An 18,169-nucleotide genomic window follows, 5' to 3' on the forward strand; every position below is an offset into this window, starting at 1 on the left:
CAGCAATACTCCTGCAGTTCTGTGCTGCAGAGGGAAAACACCTCTCCCCACTGGCACCAATCCTGCTGGTGCCTGGGCAGTAAACCTGGGAAAGTGGGGACAGACTTTTATAATCTGTGCCTATCTACATCTGCCTCCATCTGTGAGCTGCAAACCCACGGGTTTCACAGACCCAGACTCGGGGAAATCTTCTTGCACATCTCCGTGTCTCCCTATGAAATCAGCCCACAGCCAAAGGCAAAACAAAGGAAGAAACATCCAGGCAGAAAAAAACACCTTCAGGACTTGAAGGCTATGTCATTTATTCCAACAGCTTCTGTAGTTTTATCAAACCATCTTTAACACAAAACATGTCTCCTTAAAGAGAAGGGTGTGAGATCCTACCAGAGATCATCTCAGCTAACAGCTTGCAAAGTTAAGCCTGAATGTCAACAGTCAAACCAGCAAAACGTTCCTCCCCTCCCCTTAAGAACATCTTGAAGTGTTAAAGCCCAGAGAAAGAGATGCCTGTGGCTGGTGCTGCTGGGTCTCCAGGTGGGGCTCATCCCCACAGAGCTGTGCTTTGGTCCTTTCCTGATGCTAAGCAGCAGCAGCAGCACAGGTGAGTGGTGTTGACATGAGGGCAGCAGGACAGGTCGGGTCCTTTCCCTGCTGCCCACCCTGACAAGGGGCCATGTGGACAATCCAGAGGCCAGGTCTAAGATGCAGATGAGGGTGAGGCTTAGAAAAAACAATAATCTAAATTTCTAATCTATGGAAACAGAATAAATAATAGTCTAAATCTACAAAGGAGGAAGGTACCTTGGACAGGAAAATGTGGTGTGTCTATTATTACTGAAACTGTTTTTCCCCTAAGAGAAAATTGCAGCTAAGGCATCTCGAGAATGGCTCATATCACTACAGCCACGGCAGTGTTGCTCTAAACCATTAGGGATGGGGGCAGAAGTCTTTTGGAGGTGCCAGTCCTTGCAAGTGTCTTGTGTCTCTCTACACAAGCACGGTTCTAGCAGAGGCATTTGACAGACGACTTGCTGTTCCAGGTTGGCTTTTGTCCACAGATTCAACCAATTCTTGTTTAATGTTCACAGCAAGGCCCTCCTCCTGCCCATCCCACCCCCGTTTTGCTCTCATGGGGACGGGCTGCTTTCCTGCCCCTTTGGTCTTGCTCCAGGGTCGTTGTCAGAAGAACTGGCATCTCTTTGGCTTTCTGCAGAAGGGAGGATTGGGAAGAAAACACAGTTACACCCTGGTGAGGACATAAGCCATCAGTGATTGCTACAGCTGATTTCATCCAGAAAGATGAAAGATGTTCACCTGAAGACCTATCACTCCCCTCCTGGGACCAGACACTTGGCCTCATCCATGGGAGTGTTCAATGCCAGGCTGGATTAGACTGTGAGGTCTAGTGGAAGGTGTCCCTGCCCATGGCAGGTGGTTTTTAAGGTCGCTTCCAAACCAAACCATTTTCTATGATTCTATGGTTAAGAGTATTGGGTTCTGCCTTCACATTCCTTAAGTACAAATACTTCTCAACACACCTGGCAATGCTGGGAGGGAGCCTCAAGGTAAGGATGTGCATCCACCCAACTTTCAAGTGCTCCAGAACTGCCCTCCTGACAGCCTGGCAGCCGCCTGAGCAGCACTCTGGTAGAGCAGCTCCAATTTGTACTTACTATGGATGGGTGGACAGACACACGCTGGTCTGGTCATGCTGAAAGAAGTACAGTTGGGGTAATGAATGTATTTAAAAGTGTTGTTATAGTTACAGGTTGTAGGCTAGAGGATTAAGAAAGCAAGGGGAAAAACTGAGTTTCCCTTCTGCAATGATTGTGTTGTGTTGCTCGTTAGTGAAATGAGAGTGGCAGGTTTGGACAGAGGATTCAGGCTCCTCACAGCCAGCTGGCCAGCTGACACTGAGCAGGGTGACACTGCTGCCACATTTGGGCTGAAAGGAAGGATTTGGAGATGGCTGCTGATGTGAAAATTATTTCTGTTGTTATCTGAAATACTGCTGAACTGCTCAAAGGTTGGTTTTTTTACAACCAACCAACAAAATAAAAACAAGCCACAGCCTGCCCAATACATGATTTTTATAAAGCCTAAGGTATAACTGATGTGTAACTTGCTCTGGGAAGGGTCTTGGTCAGTGAAGCAGTATTGTTTAAGCACCAGTGAACAAAGGGCCTGGGCTGGAGTGTTCAGTGCTCCTGTGCCAGGGATCATTCCGCTCTCTGCAAGCACCCCTTGACCTGGAGACTCTCCCACTACCTGAGCATCCATGAGCATGAGGACACTGACTGAAGCAGTGAGGAATGGGATGTCCCTCCTGAGCATCAGTGTGATGCTCCTGGAGACAGCACTGGTCATTTGTGCTGCCCTTTTGTGCCTGCCCTCCCGGGCTGTGCCAGGAGCTGCTGGGCTGGGTGTGTGCAGGGCAGCTCACCTGCTCCCTCAACAGCGAGGTCACCCATGTCCTCGGTCAGCTTGCGCATGCTGATGGTGGTTGCCTCTCGCTGGATGTCATGGACAGCGTTCCTCCTGCCAGCCCGGTCACAGGAAATGAAGTCGGTGTAGGTGCTGGACTCTACCTCCATTGCATCTCTATTCACTTGCAAAATGCTGCGGAGAAAACACAGCTGTGAGGCCCAGGATGCTCGGCGTGGCTCGAGTCACAGCTCCCTCCAGGTCAGGTTACTCTGTGGGGTAACATTACAGAAAACAGCCCCTGTGACTCTGCTCCAGCTCCTCTGACAGCAGGTACTGGAATGTCAGGTATCACCTCCCTCATGTGGGGCAACGTGTGGGGAGACCCACCACGCTGGGTGACCCATGGTGCCAGGTGAGGGCAGGAAGGCAGGAAGGATCCATCCCAGATGCCTGACTTGTCCTGCCTTCCCACTGCAAAGGCAGACAGGGCATTTGTCTCTCCTTTGAGTTTCCAGCCTTCTCCTTTAGGTGCACAAGCTTGCTTGCAGCAGTTTTTCCCTACAGAAAAGGCATTACAGAAAGCCCTACTTCCTCCTCAAAATGCCTCGGGAGCTTTGAACACAGGCCAAATTTGGCTCACTGCTTGGGGGATGGGGTGGTGATCCAACCTGAATTTGTAATGGGAAATGATGGATACCCATTGGAAAGTTGGGGGAGCAGGGAGTATTTTATAGGTACAGGGCTTGGAGCAGTACTGGCCTCCTCTGGCTGTTGGGTGTCACTGAAGAAGCGTTGGGCTGGACTGTTGTGAGATAAATGCTTTACCATGTGAAAATCAGCCCTTCTGTGAGACATTTGGATCCCTTCACTCCAGACTTGTGCCAGTGCCAAGTGCACAGCACGAAGAAAGGCCCGCAGCGGCCACTTGTCACATGTGAGCTCTGCTGCGAGCCAGCTCTGAGTTCAGCTGATGAATCCTTAAGTTGCTGGGTTTTAATTTCGGCTGCTGGTTTCCCTTGCCAGCACTTGCACAGCACACAGAGTGTGGTGTTGTGGGCATCCTGGCTCCTGGGCACAGAGCTGGCAAGCACACACTGCCCCTGCATGGGAAACCTGGAGCTCTCAGTTCCTGCCACTGTACACTCTGTTTGGCACTTAGTTGGTTTTTCTGTGTGGAATCAAGAGATTAATTGCTGCCTTATCTGTGATTCTGATCGCTGTAAAATGTGCCTTTAGCCCTGCTGATTGCTGGCAGTGCTTGGAGCAGGTCCCGATTAGAAACGCTCGTGTGCAGTGAAAACAAATCCATGCACATTTAATGCACATTCACTCGCTTTTGTGCCTTGGAGTTAATGACCCACAGAGGAGTTTGCTCAGCTTCCTTTACAAATCCTGCTTGATATTGATTTTTTTGCCAGGGAAATCTGTTGGTAGATTCAGGCACCAGCCTGAACAGGAATCACACTCCTCACTCTAATCCCCAGTGTTATGGCAGTGGAAAGGATATGCAGGTGAAGATGCAGTAACTGGGATAGAAGAGGTTAGGTTCTCTCTGTTCCCAAGCTGAGTTGGGTGCAGTAACCAAAACCCCATGGAAACCCAGCATGTTTTGGTAGCCCCAGGGACTCCTCTCCCAGTGTGGATGCCAGCTCAGGGAGTGCTGGCACCAGCTCACTGCTGGGATGTGGGGCTTGGCCCACCCAGATCTTGCAGGAGATCCTGTTTCCCCAAAGCCAACAATTCTTGTGAACGCCTGCCTCCTCTCCAGACTTGGCACCCATCTAGCTCCTGTTAAATGAGCCCTGGGAAAAGCTGCATCCTTTGCCCCAGGAAGAAATGCCCCAGATGTTTTTCCTCATCTTCCCTCCTTCCATCCCTGGTATGCCCTTCCTGGCATAAGGCACCTACTCTGGATGCAGCGGCTGGATGAGCTCAGCGAGCAAAGTGCCTTTTCTCCAGGACAGGACAAGCATTGATCATTCCCAGACAAGTTCTCACAGGTCACTAGAGCCCAGACTCTGCTGACCTTCTACAGCTGCCAGAGGTGTCATATGGACTCGGGAGGCTTCCCTAGAAGTGAGCCCGACAAGCCCAGGTCCATCTCCAATCACTGAGGCCATTCCAGAGCTGATATGCTCTGGAGTCCTGCTGCCCTCCTACCAGGGGCAGGAGCACCAGGTTTCCCCAAACTGGGGAGCAGGAGCCAGCCTCTGGGATGCAGCATTTTCCCGGTGTCCCTTGATGGAAGTGCTGTGCCAAGTAATTTTTTCCTCTCACACGGGAACAGGCTGGGATCCTGATTAAAAAGAAGAATGTGTGAAAAAAAAGAAGCAAGTGTGTAGGTCTGGGTCCCGACTTGGTGGCCGGGAGATGGCGCATGTGATTTATTTATTTCCGTGGCTGGGAGGGTTCTTGCCTTCGGCTTTCCATGCTAAGAGCTGGAGACAGGCAGATTTAACAGCGAAGCTTTCATATTTGAGCAATTCCTCCGGGATTTTCAAGGTGGGTGGCTCTCAAAAACCTTGCAGGCAGATCCCTCCCATTTGACAGAGAGATTCCAGCCTCCACCTCCGGGAAGTTGTTGGGCTGAGAGGGTGGTGGGAGCAGTTGCCTCGGTTGTGATAGGAAAACCTGATTTTTCAAATAGCATTCCATATTTCCAGGCACAGAACCCACAGTTCTGTGGGTTTGCAGTCGGTAACTGCTTTTAACATCTTCCAGGGACTGCAAAGGAACCATCTTCCCTCTTGCCTACATAGTTCAGTGTCACTGTGGACAGTCTCTTAGGGGTGGAAGGGGTGCAAAGGGAGGTGCATCACCTGCTGGCTCTCCACCTTTGGTTTTTCATTCTCCCGTGGGCAGGGTGATGGGCCTGCTGTTGCAGGAATAATCCCACGGCACACACACACACGCAGTGCACAAAGGTTTCCAGGGTGCTTCACAGAGGTGACTCAGCTGGTCCCCAGAGGGTCCTTTCCTGCCCTCCCTTTCCTCTCTGCTGCTGATGGTAACAGAGACAGTCCCTGTGCCCTCAGCACAGGGATGGGGCTGGGAAGCTGGGATCTACTGCCTGTTGCACATTCCTCAAAAAATTTGCTGCTTGCAGGGAGGCTGTCCCCTCTGCCATGGGGACATGGTGCTGCCTGTCCCAGGGCAGCTGGCCACAAGTGAAGAAGCCCCTCACAAGCTGCCACTGACACCAGGTATGTCCCCAGAGCTGCCTCAGCTCCTGTCCCTGGATCTGCCAAGCCTGCTGTTTGCTTTGGACTTATTTTTCTGTAGTGTCTTGTGAGTACTAAAGAATCTGAGCTGTAATAGTCTTGGCTTTGCTGGTGGGGACTTGGTTTCCTGAGTGGTTTTGCTGTTGGATTGTGACTGGGCTTGCTGGCATTTTCCAGGGAAATCACCCAGCAGCTGACAGAGCAGCTGGCTCCACTCTGGGGGCTGCAGCTAAACCAGCCCTACTCATTCTGGGGCTGAGTTTTGCCCACTTAGAAGGTGGGTGCTAAGAAATTAAAAGGTTTTATGTTTCCTCTCCCTTTTGGTAGAATAAGCTGAGGCATTTTTTGTGGCTCAGCTCCATGACCCGTCCACTGACAAACCTGCATTTAATTCCAGTGTCCCCCTTGTCTGCTTCTCAGTACACACACCAGGGACTACAGCAAACAACATAGGAGTGGCAGAGAAGTGACCTGGGCACACCTGGCAGGTCACCCTCAGCACAGGGCTCTGCCCAAGCTCTGCCACCCCAGCCAGTGCCCAGGGCTGATCCCTGGGATCGGTGGATGCTACCGTCACACCCAGCCCTGACTCCAGTTTCAAGGAAACCCTTCACATGATACTGCATCTGTGCCTTGTCTAGGTTAAACTTTTTATGGCTAGGAAGGGCTATTTTTGGGTGCTGGTGCTGGCTATCAGCAGGCTGGGCTGAACTCAGCCATTTCTCCCCCTGCCTGCTTTGTGCCTCCTGCTCTGCCCCTTAACCTCTCACCTTTCCCAGCGTTCTCCTCCTCCTCCCCTTGTTCTCTGCACAGATCCCTGAGGCAGGAGGTGGATCAGACCCCTGCTAGGACATCCTTGTCCCTTCAGGCAGCCAGCACAGCCCTGCCCTCCATGTTGATGCCTGAGGCAGGGAGCCCTGTACCTCAGCCTTCTCTGTGCCTGCTGCAGGAATTCCCAGCTTCAGGAGCTCTGGCAGAGTCCTGTCCCGAGGTGCTGCAGCCCAACTTTGGCCTCATGCTGTCCACTGCCAGTTGGGACCAAGAGCTGCAGGTTTTGGTTGGAGATGGTTCCCTCATCCCACATCCCAGCCCAGGACACACTCTCCCTCCGGCTTGGTGGGTTTAACTGGTGGATTTAGCACTCCCCAAACTTCTGGAGTTGTAAAGCCCCAAAGTTGAACAAAACCTTGCCACGTTTCTGGGTGAAATCCCGAAGTTCTGCTGGGGAACGGGGATCTGACCCCTTTTTCTGCTCAAGCATCACATCCCACCACCAAGGCACAAAGCAGTGCAGTCGCCTCGGAGCTCTCCATATTGTGCAGTGCCCCTTGCCCTTTCATTCCAGGGTACAGGGACTATTATTAGACCTCTCCTGCTGGGGCTGGATCCATAACAACAGCAAAACATACTCAACAGCCCTGCTGGGCTTTTAAAATATTTACAGTGTAGGATGGTTTACTGAAGAGGGGGGCCTGGTAGAGCACAAAGATGGAAGCACCGGGATTTCTGTGCTCCCTGTGGGTTCGCTGTGAGGTTTCCTGCTGGGAGAGTCACATCCAGAGAGGGGAAAAAAATATCCCGCAGGGCTGAAGCCAGCACTTGAGGTCAGGGGGTTTCCACCAACTATCTGACAACGTCCAGCTGGAATTTCAGCAAATTTTCCACTGGGTCTTGTCTGGGAACATGCATGAGGGGTTGTGCATCAAAGAAAGGCTCTGTAATGGTGTTATTGGGGTATTTTGTGATTGTGCCATAAAGGCCTTGCTGTGTCTCAGGGCCCCCATGCACTAGAGCTCAGATCCATGGCCAGAAACTGAGCTGAAGATGCAGCTGAGGATGAAGATGCTCCTGTTGAGAGCTGTGTAAGGCTGGTGACAGGGTCTGCACCAGGCACAGAGCTCCCCTGCTGTCCTGCTGGCTCTGTGTTCTCCACAAAGTGGGGGTGATGGGTCTTACTGGCCTGAACTGCTGTGCTCCAAACTGCTGAGCTCTGAGTGTCCTGGTTTGGTGAGAAAACAGGCAGGAGCAGGGCAGCAGCCTGATCTCCTACCAGGGCACGTGTGTGCATCTCATGAGCAGCTTCTGTCCAGGAGAGAATAGCACAGAAAAGCCTTCAGCCCTCAGCAGGCTTCAGTGAGGAACAGACATCAAGTTGGGTCTGGCACATCTGTATTTATGGAAGGTTTTTGTTGTGGGATTCCTTGTAATAAACTCTGCACCCTCAGGCTCTTAACTAAATATGATAAATTCGACCAGGAGAGACATCACAGCTACTCCAGCCACTGCAATGTTTCTGCAGGAACAGAGCTTCCAGCATTCTCTTGCTGGAAAATTTTAATTCCTTTAGCAGGAGAGCAGCTACAGCTGAGGTTCAGTGTCCACAAATAGATCCCTTCTTTTCATTTGGCCTGGTTTTACAGTATAAAGATCATTTAATGCCTGTAGAACTGATAACCAATTGCTAAGCCCCATGTTTAAGATTAGGCTTAGACTGACTCTTGTGTGACTTCACAAACTTTGTATTTAGCTCTGCCAAGCTCCCCAGACTCCTTCCCCTCCCTTCTGGCCTTCAGAACATCCCCACAGCCCCCCAGTGTCCCAAGGCACCTCCTGCTGTCCCACATCCTCACAGCTACTGCCTGGCTCCCCACTGACGTAAGAAATGCTGCAGCTGGATTTCAAAATCGCAGCTGACCCTCAGCATTGGGGTAGGGCGAGTCCTTGTGTGCTCTGCTCTGATCCCCAGGGGAGAGGGGGAGCTTGAGGGAGGCAGGAGGGCATTGCTCAGCCCCAGTGGCCTCCTGTTAGCATCAGGATGATGGTGGGAGAGAGCTGCCTGTCCATCCATCCATCCATCCATCCATCCATCCATCCATCCATCAGGAAGGCAGCCCAGTGCCCAGCTCTGGCCATGCAGTGCTGCCAGCCTCCATCCCCATGCCTGGGGCAGGCAGCACCGCTGTGTCAGTCCCCACAAGGCACAGGTGCTGAGAATCTGCTCCAAAAATCCTCCACCACAGGAAGAATCACAGGAAGATGGAGCCCCTCTGCTCCTCCCTCCCCTCACTACCGATCTTAAGACTCTTCTGCAGCTTCTAGCTAAGTTGATTAATGAAATAATTGGTCTCTTTGTGCATCTGGAGACAGTTGCCGTGACAGCAGTTGTATTTTTGTTTTGCTCCCAGGTCGAGCTTGTTTTTCCCATCTCTCAGCTCCAAGGTGCTAATGAACCAGGGCACTCTGGTTTGCCCCCAGCTCTGACAGACACACGTCCCTGTGAGGGATGGCTGACAGCAGGGACAAGGCTCAGCCCCAGCAGGCCCTCAGGACATGGCAGGCTGGCACCTTTCTCCCTGCCCATTTCTCACCCCCTCAAGGCAGGTTCTCACTGGATGGACACAGCTCTGTGGCAGAGGGAAGAGAGCCAAATCCCTCCTGTTCACCCAGAGCAGCCATGGGCACCCACAGGACCCCCTGTCCCCTGCAGGGACCCTTTCAAAGCCTTTAGGAGTCTCTATGAGTCCCTTCTCCCTTACTTTTATTTTCTCACAACTTTATACTTAGTTGCCTTTATGTGTCAACATATTTTTGCACAAACAACTGTGTGGAAGTTCTGCTAGTGCCTGAAGTTACAAAGCAGACAAAGCACAGAGCAGTGACCCTTCAGCTACAGAAGTCCCAGAGCTGCTGTGGCAGGCACATCCCATGGATTCCCCCCACTTGTGATATGTGGTCACCCTATCACACCCGGGCCATGGGGTAAATCCCTGTGCAATGGGGATCCCCTTCTGGCCTGGGTTCCTGCCTTCCTCCAGATTGTTCTTGAAGAAAAGTCCAATTGGATTCCACCTCAAAGGCTGGAGAATCCCCCGTGGCCCCGCAGCTCAGAAGAGCTGATCACACTGAGGCACTGACCTCTGAGTGAACATCACCTTCTAAAACCCCACTTGAATTCCTGGCCCAGGGATGCTCCACCCCAGCACAAGCTCCCCAGTACCTTGCAGGCTTCCCTGGGCAAGGACAAGTCAAACAAGCACTGAGGAGATGCAGCTGGGGCTGTTTTCTAGCACAGCTGCGCTTGTCACACATAAGAGGAAGGCAAAGCCACAGCAGCCTTTGGTGGTTTCTGGGTTGAGGGAGACCTTTCTACAATGACAGAGGTAAGCAAGGATGAGGCCTCATTATTATGCCTAAAATGAAATAGAGCTATTTAGTCCAGTTCTTCTTTGTCATCTGAGGAGCTGAGCTCTGCTGCTGTGGGGAAGCATGACTGGGGAGGGGAGCTGAGCTTGGAAGAGCAGTTGTGAGGGCTGTAACTGGGCAGGTTTGGCTGCTGCTGCTTCAGGAGGCTTTGCTTGGGGAAGCTCTGCTTAGCACAGGGTGCCTGAAGCTGAGAGCCACCTGCCTTGGCTCTGCCTCAGTGAGACTTGCAGAATCCCACAGGAATTTGCATCCAGCATCCAAAGAGTCTTCCTCACTCACAGCAGTGCAAGGGGCTGAGAGAAAGGCTGGGGTGAAAGAGCCCTGGCAGCTCCCAGTGGTGCCTAAAAATAACCAGGGCACCTCACAAGAGTGTATGTACAGAATGAAGCTGATTAGCAAACCCAGGCTTAGCTCTGCTCCCTGGAGCTGGCTGCCCTGTGTGTCTGCCCCACTGCACAGACAGGCACTGCTGGGACCCCACCCTGGCTGCTGCTGCCCAAAGGAATCGGGATCCCCTTTGGCTGGCCCCTGTCTGGGCAGGGAAAGCACTGCACACCTCCTTTGCTGAAGGTTTCTGTGACAGATGCAACATTTCCTTATATCTGTGTCAGGTGACAGCAGCTCCTGATCCTTCCTGCAGGAAGGGTAAATCTTTCTGCCAAAGTCCCCAGGGATGTGACATCTAAACCTGGGTTGAAGTGGTGCTTGAGATGTGCCTGCAGCACTGGGAATGCTCAGTGATTGTTGCCAGCTGTAGTCTCAGGAAAGGGAAAGCTCCTAATAAAATCAATTGCCAAGTATTTCGTGGTCTGCAGCCTGGGAATAGGAGGACACGGGGTGTCTCCAGCACACGTAGGGAAAAATGCTGGATGCAGGAGATGAGGTGCTCTGAGAGAACTGTGAGAGGAGGGATGTCTGTGTGCACCAAAGAGTCCTGAGATCCTGCACTGCACAGCTCACACAAAACAACCCTGGAAGCTCTGTGCAAGGGACAGCACAGGAACAAGGGAAAGCAGTGACCTGATCTGAGCACAGAGGGGCTGCTCTGAGTGCAGGAGCCACAGGTGAAGCCACAGAGAGGATTTGCCATTTCTGCAGGAGCCATGAAGGGTTGAGCTTTGGAGGTTCCCTGGATCTTGCTGGGCTGACTCTACATGCAGAACAGAACTCTTACATTGTTCTGTACAGGCAAACAGCATTCCTGCATGTGGGCAGCCTTCAGCAGGATTTGCACAGCACATGGCCAGGGAGAGGCCACGGGGCACAACTGGCACTGGGGCTGCTTGGAGCCACAGCTGCAATGTGGCTTGCTACAAGGACATGGCTGTGGGTGTGGATAATACAGCAGGAAAGTCATTATGATGGAATTGTTGGTATTATTTCTCCTCTTAGCAGCCTTCTAGCATCTAGTAATTCAGAATACAGAGGGAGGTCAAGTGACTCGATGCTACAGGAAGGAAAAAACCCATTTCTGTTTGCAATATTTCCCTGTGAATAAAAGCTTTATCAGCCATAGTGTGAGTCCCTACCTGATTTAGAGCACTTTCCTTCTGGACATGACTTCAAACACGCTTCATGCACAGCAGGACAACAGCTTCTGGGAAAGAAGAAGGAAAAAAAAGTAAGAAAACATTATCTGTGCTTGTTTTGGGAAGCATAAAGCTCAGCTGCTCTTCCCACTCTCTGTGACCAGGATAGCAGAGGGGTGGCAGGGGCTGCCCAGCAGACTCACATGGAACCTGGCTTGGAGACACCAGCCCAGGGGCTGTGGGATGTTGTGTTCATATGGCACCTCCTCAGGAGGGTTTGTGCATGGATAATAGACTTGGACTGTTGTGTTAGATCACATGGCAAGTCCAGCTGGGCTGCACAGAGAAGTCCTCTTTGGTTTTTCTTCTTTCTTTGCCCTCCCACATGTGCTGGGAGAACTGAGACAACTCATGTCCTGACCTGCACTGCAGGGACCAGCAGCTGCCTCCAGACTATAGATGAATATTGGTGTTTGCAGCTCTGGTGCTCTTTAAAGAAGTGAAACTCCCATATCAGCTTCTCTGAGGTGGAAGGGGAAGTTTAATCTGGTTCTGGCTGCTTTGCTGGGTCTGTGTCCAGCTCCTTGGGTCTCTGCTGTTTGTGCACAGCTGAGCCTCCTCCTGCTGTCCCCAAGCCCTGCCCAAAGACATTTCCTCTGTGGCCTCAACATCTGTGGGTGCTTTGCAATCCCCTGACCTGCAGAGCTCAGCCAACAGGACACTTGCTTATTTTAGCAGCTGTTTCAGCTTTCTGACTATTTTGGAACATTGTGGACTGTGTTTTTCCCTTTGTCCCAGGGACAAATGTTAGCAGAACAGAAATCAAGAGATGAGCCACTTAACCATATAAGCAGTAGCTCATCCAGAAATTCATCTGTCTGGTCCATCTGGGCTGAGTACCACTGCTACTAGAACTATTTCCCATCATTTTCCAAACTGGGACAGATCTACAGCCTTCCTCTTTATTTTTTTGACCCACTTTCAAAACTTTGTAGTTGGAGCTGACTACTTGCTGGCTCTGGCCCTGCTTCAAGGACAGGGCACTTGCTGCTTTTATGTGTCAGTTTGCCCATCTGTTAAATGGAGCTATTAATACTCCCTCCCCCTGTTAGATGCTTCAAATATTTTAAAGCACTTTCAGCTCTGCAGATGACAGGCTTGCAGAAGTGGAAAATGCTAATTATGATCATGACAGGAGCTAAACAAAGACACAGGGATTTAACAATAAACTTTTGTTAGTCTTAACCCCATTTATAGCGAAGTGCTTACTGGAAACACTGAACCGGAAAAGAAACAGTATTCCCACAACTCTGGGAATATCCATTGCCCTTTTGGGCACCACACAAGCAAACAAAAGCAGGAAGGAAGAAACACAGCTTTGGAAATCCACAAGTCTTTATTTTCCTCCTTTGCCTTCCTGCCTTGGCTTGTGTGTTACGCTGCCCAAATAGTTAAACCTCCAGCACTTGAGCAGTGTTGCAAAATATCTCAAAACACGTGGGCCTCTGCCAAGAGAGGCTTAAAGTAAACTGGAGCAATGATGCTCTGAAGCAGAAGTTATCACTGAGCAGCCCTGCTCGTGATGGGACATGGTGGGAAACCCCAACTTTCTCAAAAACCAGCTGATTTTGGAGACAAAATCTCCTTAGCAGCTGGTATTGGCTTTCCAACCCTGCAGGCTGGAAACAACCCTACCTAGATGTTTCTCCCCACAGCCCTTGCTTGGGCATCTGGAGTCTGCAGATTTGAAGCTGACCCTCTTGCTCTATTCACAAAGGCTCATTCTCTCCTGGCTCACCTGGTCCTGCTGCTCCCAGCGTGATGGGCAGAGCTCCAGAGGGCCCCCAGCACAAAGGCCAGGCTGTTTGGAACTTTGGAACTTTAATGGTGGCACCAAGGAAGGGCTACAGTGACCTGTTAAAGAACACTTTGTTCTGTGGTTTAGTCCTGGAACACATCAGGGTACCATGGATTATTCTGGGACCCTAGTGGAAATGTTCATTGGTTAGATGAGCATCCATACCCCATCAGGAACGAATTACAAGGGCATTAGCATAGAATTATAGAATCATTTAGACTGAAAAAGATCTTTAAGGTTGTCAAAGCCACCACTAAGCCATGTCCCCAAGTATGGGGACATCCACACATTTTTTTAATATCTCCAGGGACAGTGACTCCATTGCTTCCCTGGGCAGCCTATTTCAGTGTTTGACAACCCTTTTGGTGAAGAAATTTTTCCTAATATTCAACCTAAAACCTTCCCTGATGCAACTTAAGACCATTTTCTCTTGTCCTATTCAGTGTGCACTATTGCACATGTTTGAGGTTCAGATTCCCTCCATGCTGATCAGCAGTTACCCAAAAAGGAGCAAACACATGAAACAACCTCAGTTCACTCAGCATTGATTCAAAATGAATGTATGCTCCAAAAAAAAAACAACACCCCAGAATGTTTTTTTGGCAGAATTCAAGGCTATTCTACACAACAGCTGTTGTGGTGCTGCTTTGATCCAGAGAGGAAATCCTCCCTGGTTTCAAGCAAGATGATGGCAGCAGAGAGAAGGTTGTTCTTGTGTCTCTTGGCTGCTGGGTAAACAACAGGCTGCATGTGTGGCTGATCAGGGCAGCAGCCTGGTCCTCCCAGAGCAGCCAGGCTGCCTCATTTAGTGCCCTGTCTCCAGCAGCAGCTGGCATCCCTGGCTTCAGAGGTACAAGAAAACCTCTAATTGTAATGGAATGCTTTTCATAAGTCACTAATGACTCTGAAATAGGAGGTGTTACAATCCCTACAATGTAATATCCTCTTAATCATACCCAGGATTGTTTTGTTTCCAAGATAACTACCTGATATCCATTAAAATGCCTTTGGAGCTCTTTGCTCCACCGCTATCTCATGGCAATGAGCACCACAGATTAATTACACTTTGTGGAAACAGTAACTCCAGTAAAGTTGGTGACGCTCTGGTGGGGATATGTTTGGCTTATTACATCACTGCAAATATCAACAGAAATGGCATTTCAGCAGGCAGGGAGTTCCCCAGGCAGGCCCAGGGAGCAGCAATGTGCCTCATGGAGGAGCTGTGCAAAGAGCACTCAGCCTCTCTGGGCTCTCCTGGGAAGGGAAGTGCTGGGGAACTCGCTGTGGAAACCAAAAATGAGTGGTGTAAAGTACATATTCCCTGAGGCTGGAGAGTGAGAGTTTTGAAGTGGGGCCCAGGGCAGTTCATAGTCCAACTGCTGCTCTTCCTGCTTGTGCTGCAGGTTCCAGGCAAGGTCTGGAGCGATCCCAACCTCCCTAGCTGCCACCACGAGGCACTTGGGATGAGGCCCATGGAACACCTGAACCTTCCCTTCTCCCTGGCTGCTGCTGGCAAGCCTGGGGAGCAGCTTCCCTCATGACTTGTCTTTTTCTAGTCATGAGAAAAAGACAAGCAGAAGCAGTGGGCTTTTTCCCCTCTCATTCTCTCTAAAATGGGTGTTGTGATGGAAATTTTTCCAGATCAGTCCATATAAACAGCTTTGGTGACATTAAAGAAACCCCTAAGGGTCTGAAGAAACAATTGGAATGTCAAAACAGGAGCAATAAAAACAGGGTGACACAGGCAAACAAAAGTCAGGTTGAAGCTTCTGCTCTTCCTTATGGCTTTGTAGATTCATTCCCCATTCTGCCAGAGACCTGTGTGAGCTCAGAGAAATCACCTGCTTTGTGTGAGCCCCATGTAAAATAGGAATGATGCTGATGCTTGGGTGCCCAGACAGGCTGGAGGCATTAATGCACAGTAGTGTGCTGCAGGAACTGGCTCTGAAATGTGGGAGATCAGGAAATGTTAGCAGCTTGGAAAACATCTTCCATAGTTATTTTGGGTGGCAAGGTTGTGTGCCTGTGGGTATTCTTCTGAGTGGGATCAAAAGTACATTGATTTTTCTTTGGAATGAGAGGATAAAGCAAAACTCCCCGTGCTGGCTCATCATGAGCCTGTACACCTCTCAGAATCAGCCACTGGGTACAGAAGTGCTGGGTGGTTGGAAGATGCACAGCTGTGAACATTCCTGGGTTTCATCTCTTTGTGACCAAGCTGCCTCTGTACTGTAGCTAATGGTCTCCAGATCTCTGAGGCATCTGAGTCTACACTCTGGGGAAAGTGTTCCCCAAAACAATGGCATGGGGTGCTCCCATCCCTGTGGAACTCTGTCTGAAGGACTCAGTGCTGCGTTCTGTGCCCAAGGTACATTAAGCTCTATTGGTATATCCACGTTTATAAATGGCCATTTAACCTACATCTGCATTATAAAGAAATACAGCCATTGAGGACCTCTTCATGGATCCTTCTTTCTTGAACATCATCCCTAACTGGAGCTGAAAGGTGCCAATTTCTTAGCTGAGTGGCCACACATTGGCAGGGTGGCTCTTTCCAGCCACGAGTCTCTGAAGCCAAGTGCTGCCCCACAGGAACCAAGCCAGGCACACCGAACAAACAGCCCAGAGCTCGAGGGGCTGTCACCACCGGAGACCCTCAGCCACCCCACTCACAAATCCCCCTTCACCCTCGCAGGGCAGCAGCATCCCCGCTGAGCCCAGCCTGTCCTGCTCCTCGTTTGAGTCCCCAGCACAGCCACGCAGGGCATTGCCTCTGGCTTCACAGCTATACTTGGCTCCTGATCTGCATTTACCCCTTCCAAGCAAAGGGAAATTTCCCAAACACGCCTTCGGGGCCGAGGCATTACATGCATGCGAAAGCTCCCCACCACGGCTCGCTACCAGCTGCTTAGGGGAATCCAGAGAGAGGAAAGACACACAGCTTCGAGGTGGAGGAATCTGCAAAGCCTCCTGAGCATACCACCGCACAGCAGTTCTTTTTTTATCCCGAGTCTTTGCCTTTTCAAACATTTGCTTGGAAAGCCGGATGCCAGCAAGTCTCCGAGCCTGCTGGTGCCCGCAGCTCCGAGGGGAGCCCCGGGCAGCCCCACGGCTCTGCCATCCCCAGGGACGGATCCCCAGCCCGTCCCATTCCCGTGCTGGAAGGGATTCCCTCCGGCACACCGCTCAGAATATACCGACACATGTTGGAAATGAGGCCAGAAATCCCCGCGGGGGTCACTGATCCACGGTCCTCTGTGATTTCCATCCTCTGTCTGCTCTCCCTGCTCCCCCTTCGCGGCGAGCGCTGAACCGCGTTATTTCCCGAGCGAAACAGCCGGCACCTCCCTGCCATCATCAGCCTGCGAGCGGCTTCTCTCTCCCAACAGCAGAAAAACCGGGAATCAGCTCTGCTTTTTTAGCCCACGGTTTGCCGGCAGCCAGCCCCTCGCTGCTGGCAGTGGGGTGGGTAAAAGTTCACCGAATCTCCGAACAAACCCCAGCCTCGTGGCGCGGCCGTGGGCAGGCGGAGAACTCCTGGCTGCACTCCCGGGCAGGTGTCCTTGTCACCCGGTCACCCCCTGCCCCAGCCCCTCGGCCCCACCGCAGCGAGCACAGCCCCATTTACGGCCCCACTTACAGCCCCACTCACAGCCCCACTCACAGCCTCACAGCCCCCCTTACAGCCCCACTCACAGCCTCACAGCCGCACTTACAGCCCCACTCCCAGCCCCCCTTACAGCCCCACTCCCAGCCCCACTCACAGCCGCTCCTCGGCTCCCGGGTGCCGCGGTGCCGCTGCCGGGGAAGGGCTCTCGGCTGGCTCGGATCTCACCCTCCTGCAGCCTCTGCCCGCGGTGGCGAGCGGCCAAGCCGGCCGGGAGCCTCGCAGCCACTTTCAGACTTGCAGTTTCCTTCTGCTGGGAGCTGCTAAATGAAGTTGCACTTGTGGGGCCAAGGGGCGTGTTCTCCTCCCCTCGAGTCAGTCCCTGCCTGCTGTAATCCAATGCTCTGCCCGATGATGTCAAGCAGCTCCCGCTCGGCTCCTACCTTACAGTCGGCAGGAGGGATCCGTTTCCTTTTCACAGGGATCTTTGTTTAGCTTCGGCTTGTAACCCCATCCCCCGGCAGCTGCGTGTGCCCGAGCATCCTCCCTTCCATGCTCAGCGCTGAGGATTCTGCTCCCTCCTGCCTGCTCCCCCAGGTTTCTCCGGGACATCCCACGTCCCACCTGCATCCTCTCCCCCAGGGCCTGGCCAGAGGCACCATCACACCCCGTGCAGCCTGAACTGTCCTACCAGGTGTAGCACTGTAGAAGTGCCTCCCAAGAAAACCCGAGTTTTGTGTTGTTTTGGAGTGCTTCTTGCTCCACTGCCTCCCATGGAGTAAAACCCAGGAGTACTTCAGCTCATCTGCCCCTGCGTGCCAGCTGTATTTGGGGGTGAAATGCAGAGCTAGCTGGTGACAGCACCTGGATTTAAGGGGGAATGTTCAAAGGCAGCACCCATTTAAAACACACACCTTTGTAGCCACCCTGCTGTGTGAAGCACACCCTGGGAGCTCTCAGTGAGCTCGAGGACACTACAGAAGAAGAGGAAATTCTGGATGTTCTCGGTACCACACGGACTGAGGAATGTCCCTCTGGCTGGCATCACCTCCTGGTGTCCCATCAGCCTTGCAGACACCACTGGCTGGCTGAAACCAAACAATCAAGGTGTTTGCAGTTGTCCTCTGTGCCCGAGCTCCAGCCCAGCCCCAGCAGTGTGGAGGGAAGGTGTGTGAGCACACAGGAATGTACCTGGTGCTGCCTGCTCCTGCCTGAGCGCTGGGGCTCAGTGCTGGGAATGGCTTTGCTGACAAGAGTGAAAGATTTGCTCCATCCCTGCTGTCAGAACACTCAAGTCCTCCCAACTCAACTGGGGAGCACAAAG

The 18,169-nt window shown here is 51.8% G+C and overlaps 1 protein-coding gene across 3 annotated transcripts; it reads right to left on the bottom strand.

The window, feature by feature from the left end:
- Positions 1–277: 277 nt before the first annotated feature.
- PKIG (cAMP-dependent protein kinase inhibitor gamma) lies at positions 278–17,422 on the bottom strand. Of its 3 annotated transcripts, none has more exons than XM_088064714.1 (4): positions 17,289–17,422; positions 11,381–11,448; positions 2,444–2,619; positions 278–1,207 (listed from the first exon to the last, which is right to left on the bottom strand). In XM_088064714.1, the coding sequence occupies exons 3-4, from the start codon at positions 2,592–2,594 to the stop codon at positions 1,128–1,130; spliced, it is 231 nt and encodes a 76-aa protein (XP_087920840.1). In that variant the 5' UTR covers positions 2,595–2,619; positions 11,381–11,448; positions 17,289–17,422; the 3' UTR covers positions 278–1,127. The 3 variants fall into 3 exon arrangements, with proteins under 3 accessions (XP_087920840.1, XP_087920841.1, XP_005524733.1); XM_088064715.1 differs by having other exon boundaries at positions 11,381–11,445; positions 17,289–17,309; XM_005524676.3 differs by lacking the exon at positions 17,289–17,422 and adding an exon at positions 17,003–17,212.
- Between the last annotated feature and the right edge of the window lie 747 nt (positions 17,423–18,169).

The sequence above is a fragment of the Pseudopodoces humilis genome, chromosome 19, assembly GCF_049639895.1.
Source record: "Pseudopodoces humilis isolate 2021_Gansu_Grassland_sample_001 chromosome 19, ASM4963989v1, whole genome shotgun sequence".
Taxonomy (NCBI): domain Eukaryota; kingdom Metazoa; phylum Chordata; class Aves; order Passeriformes; family Paridae; genus Pseudopodoces; species Pseudopodoces humilis.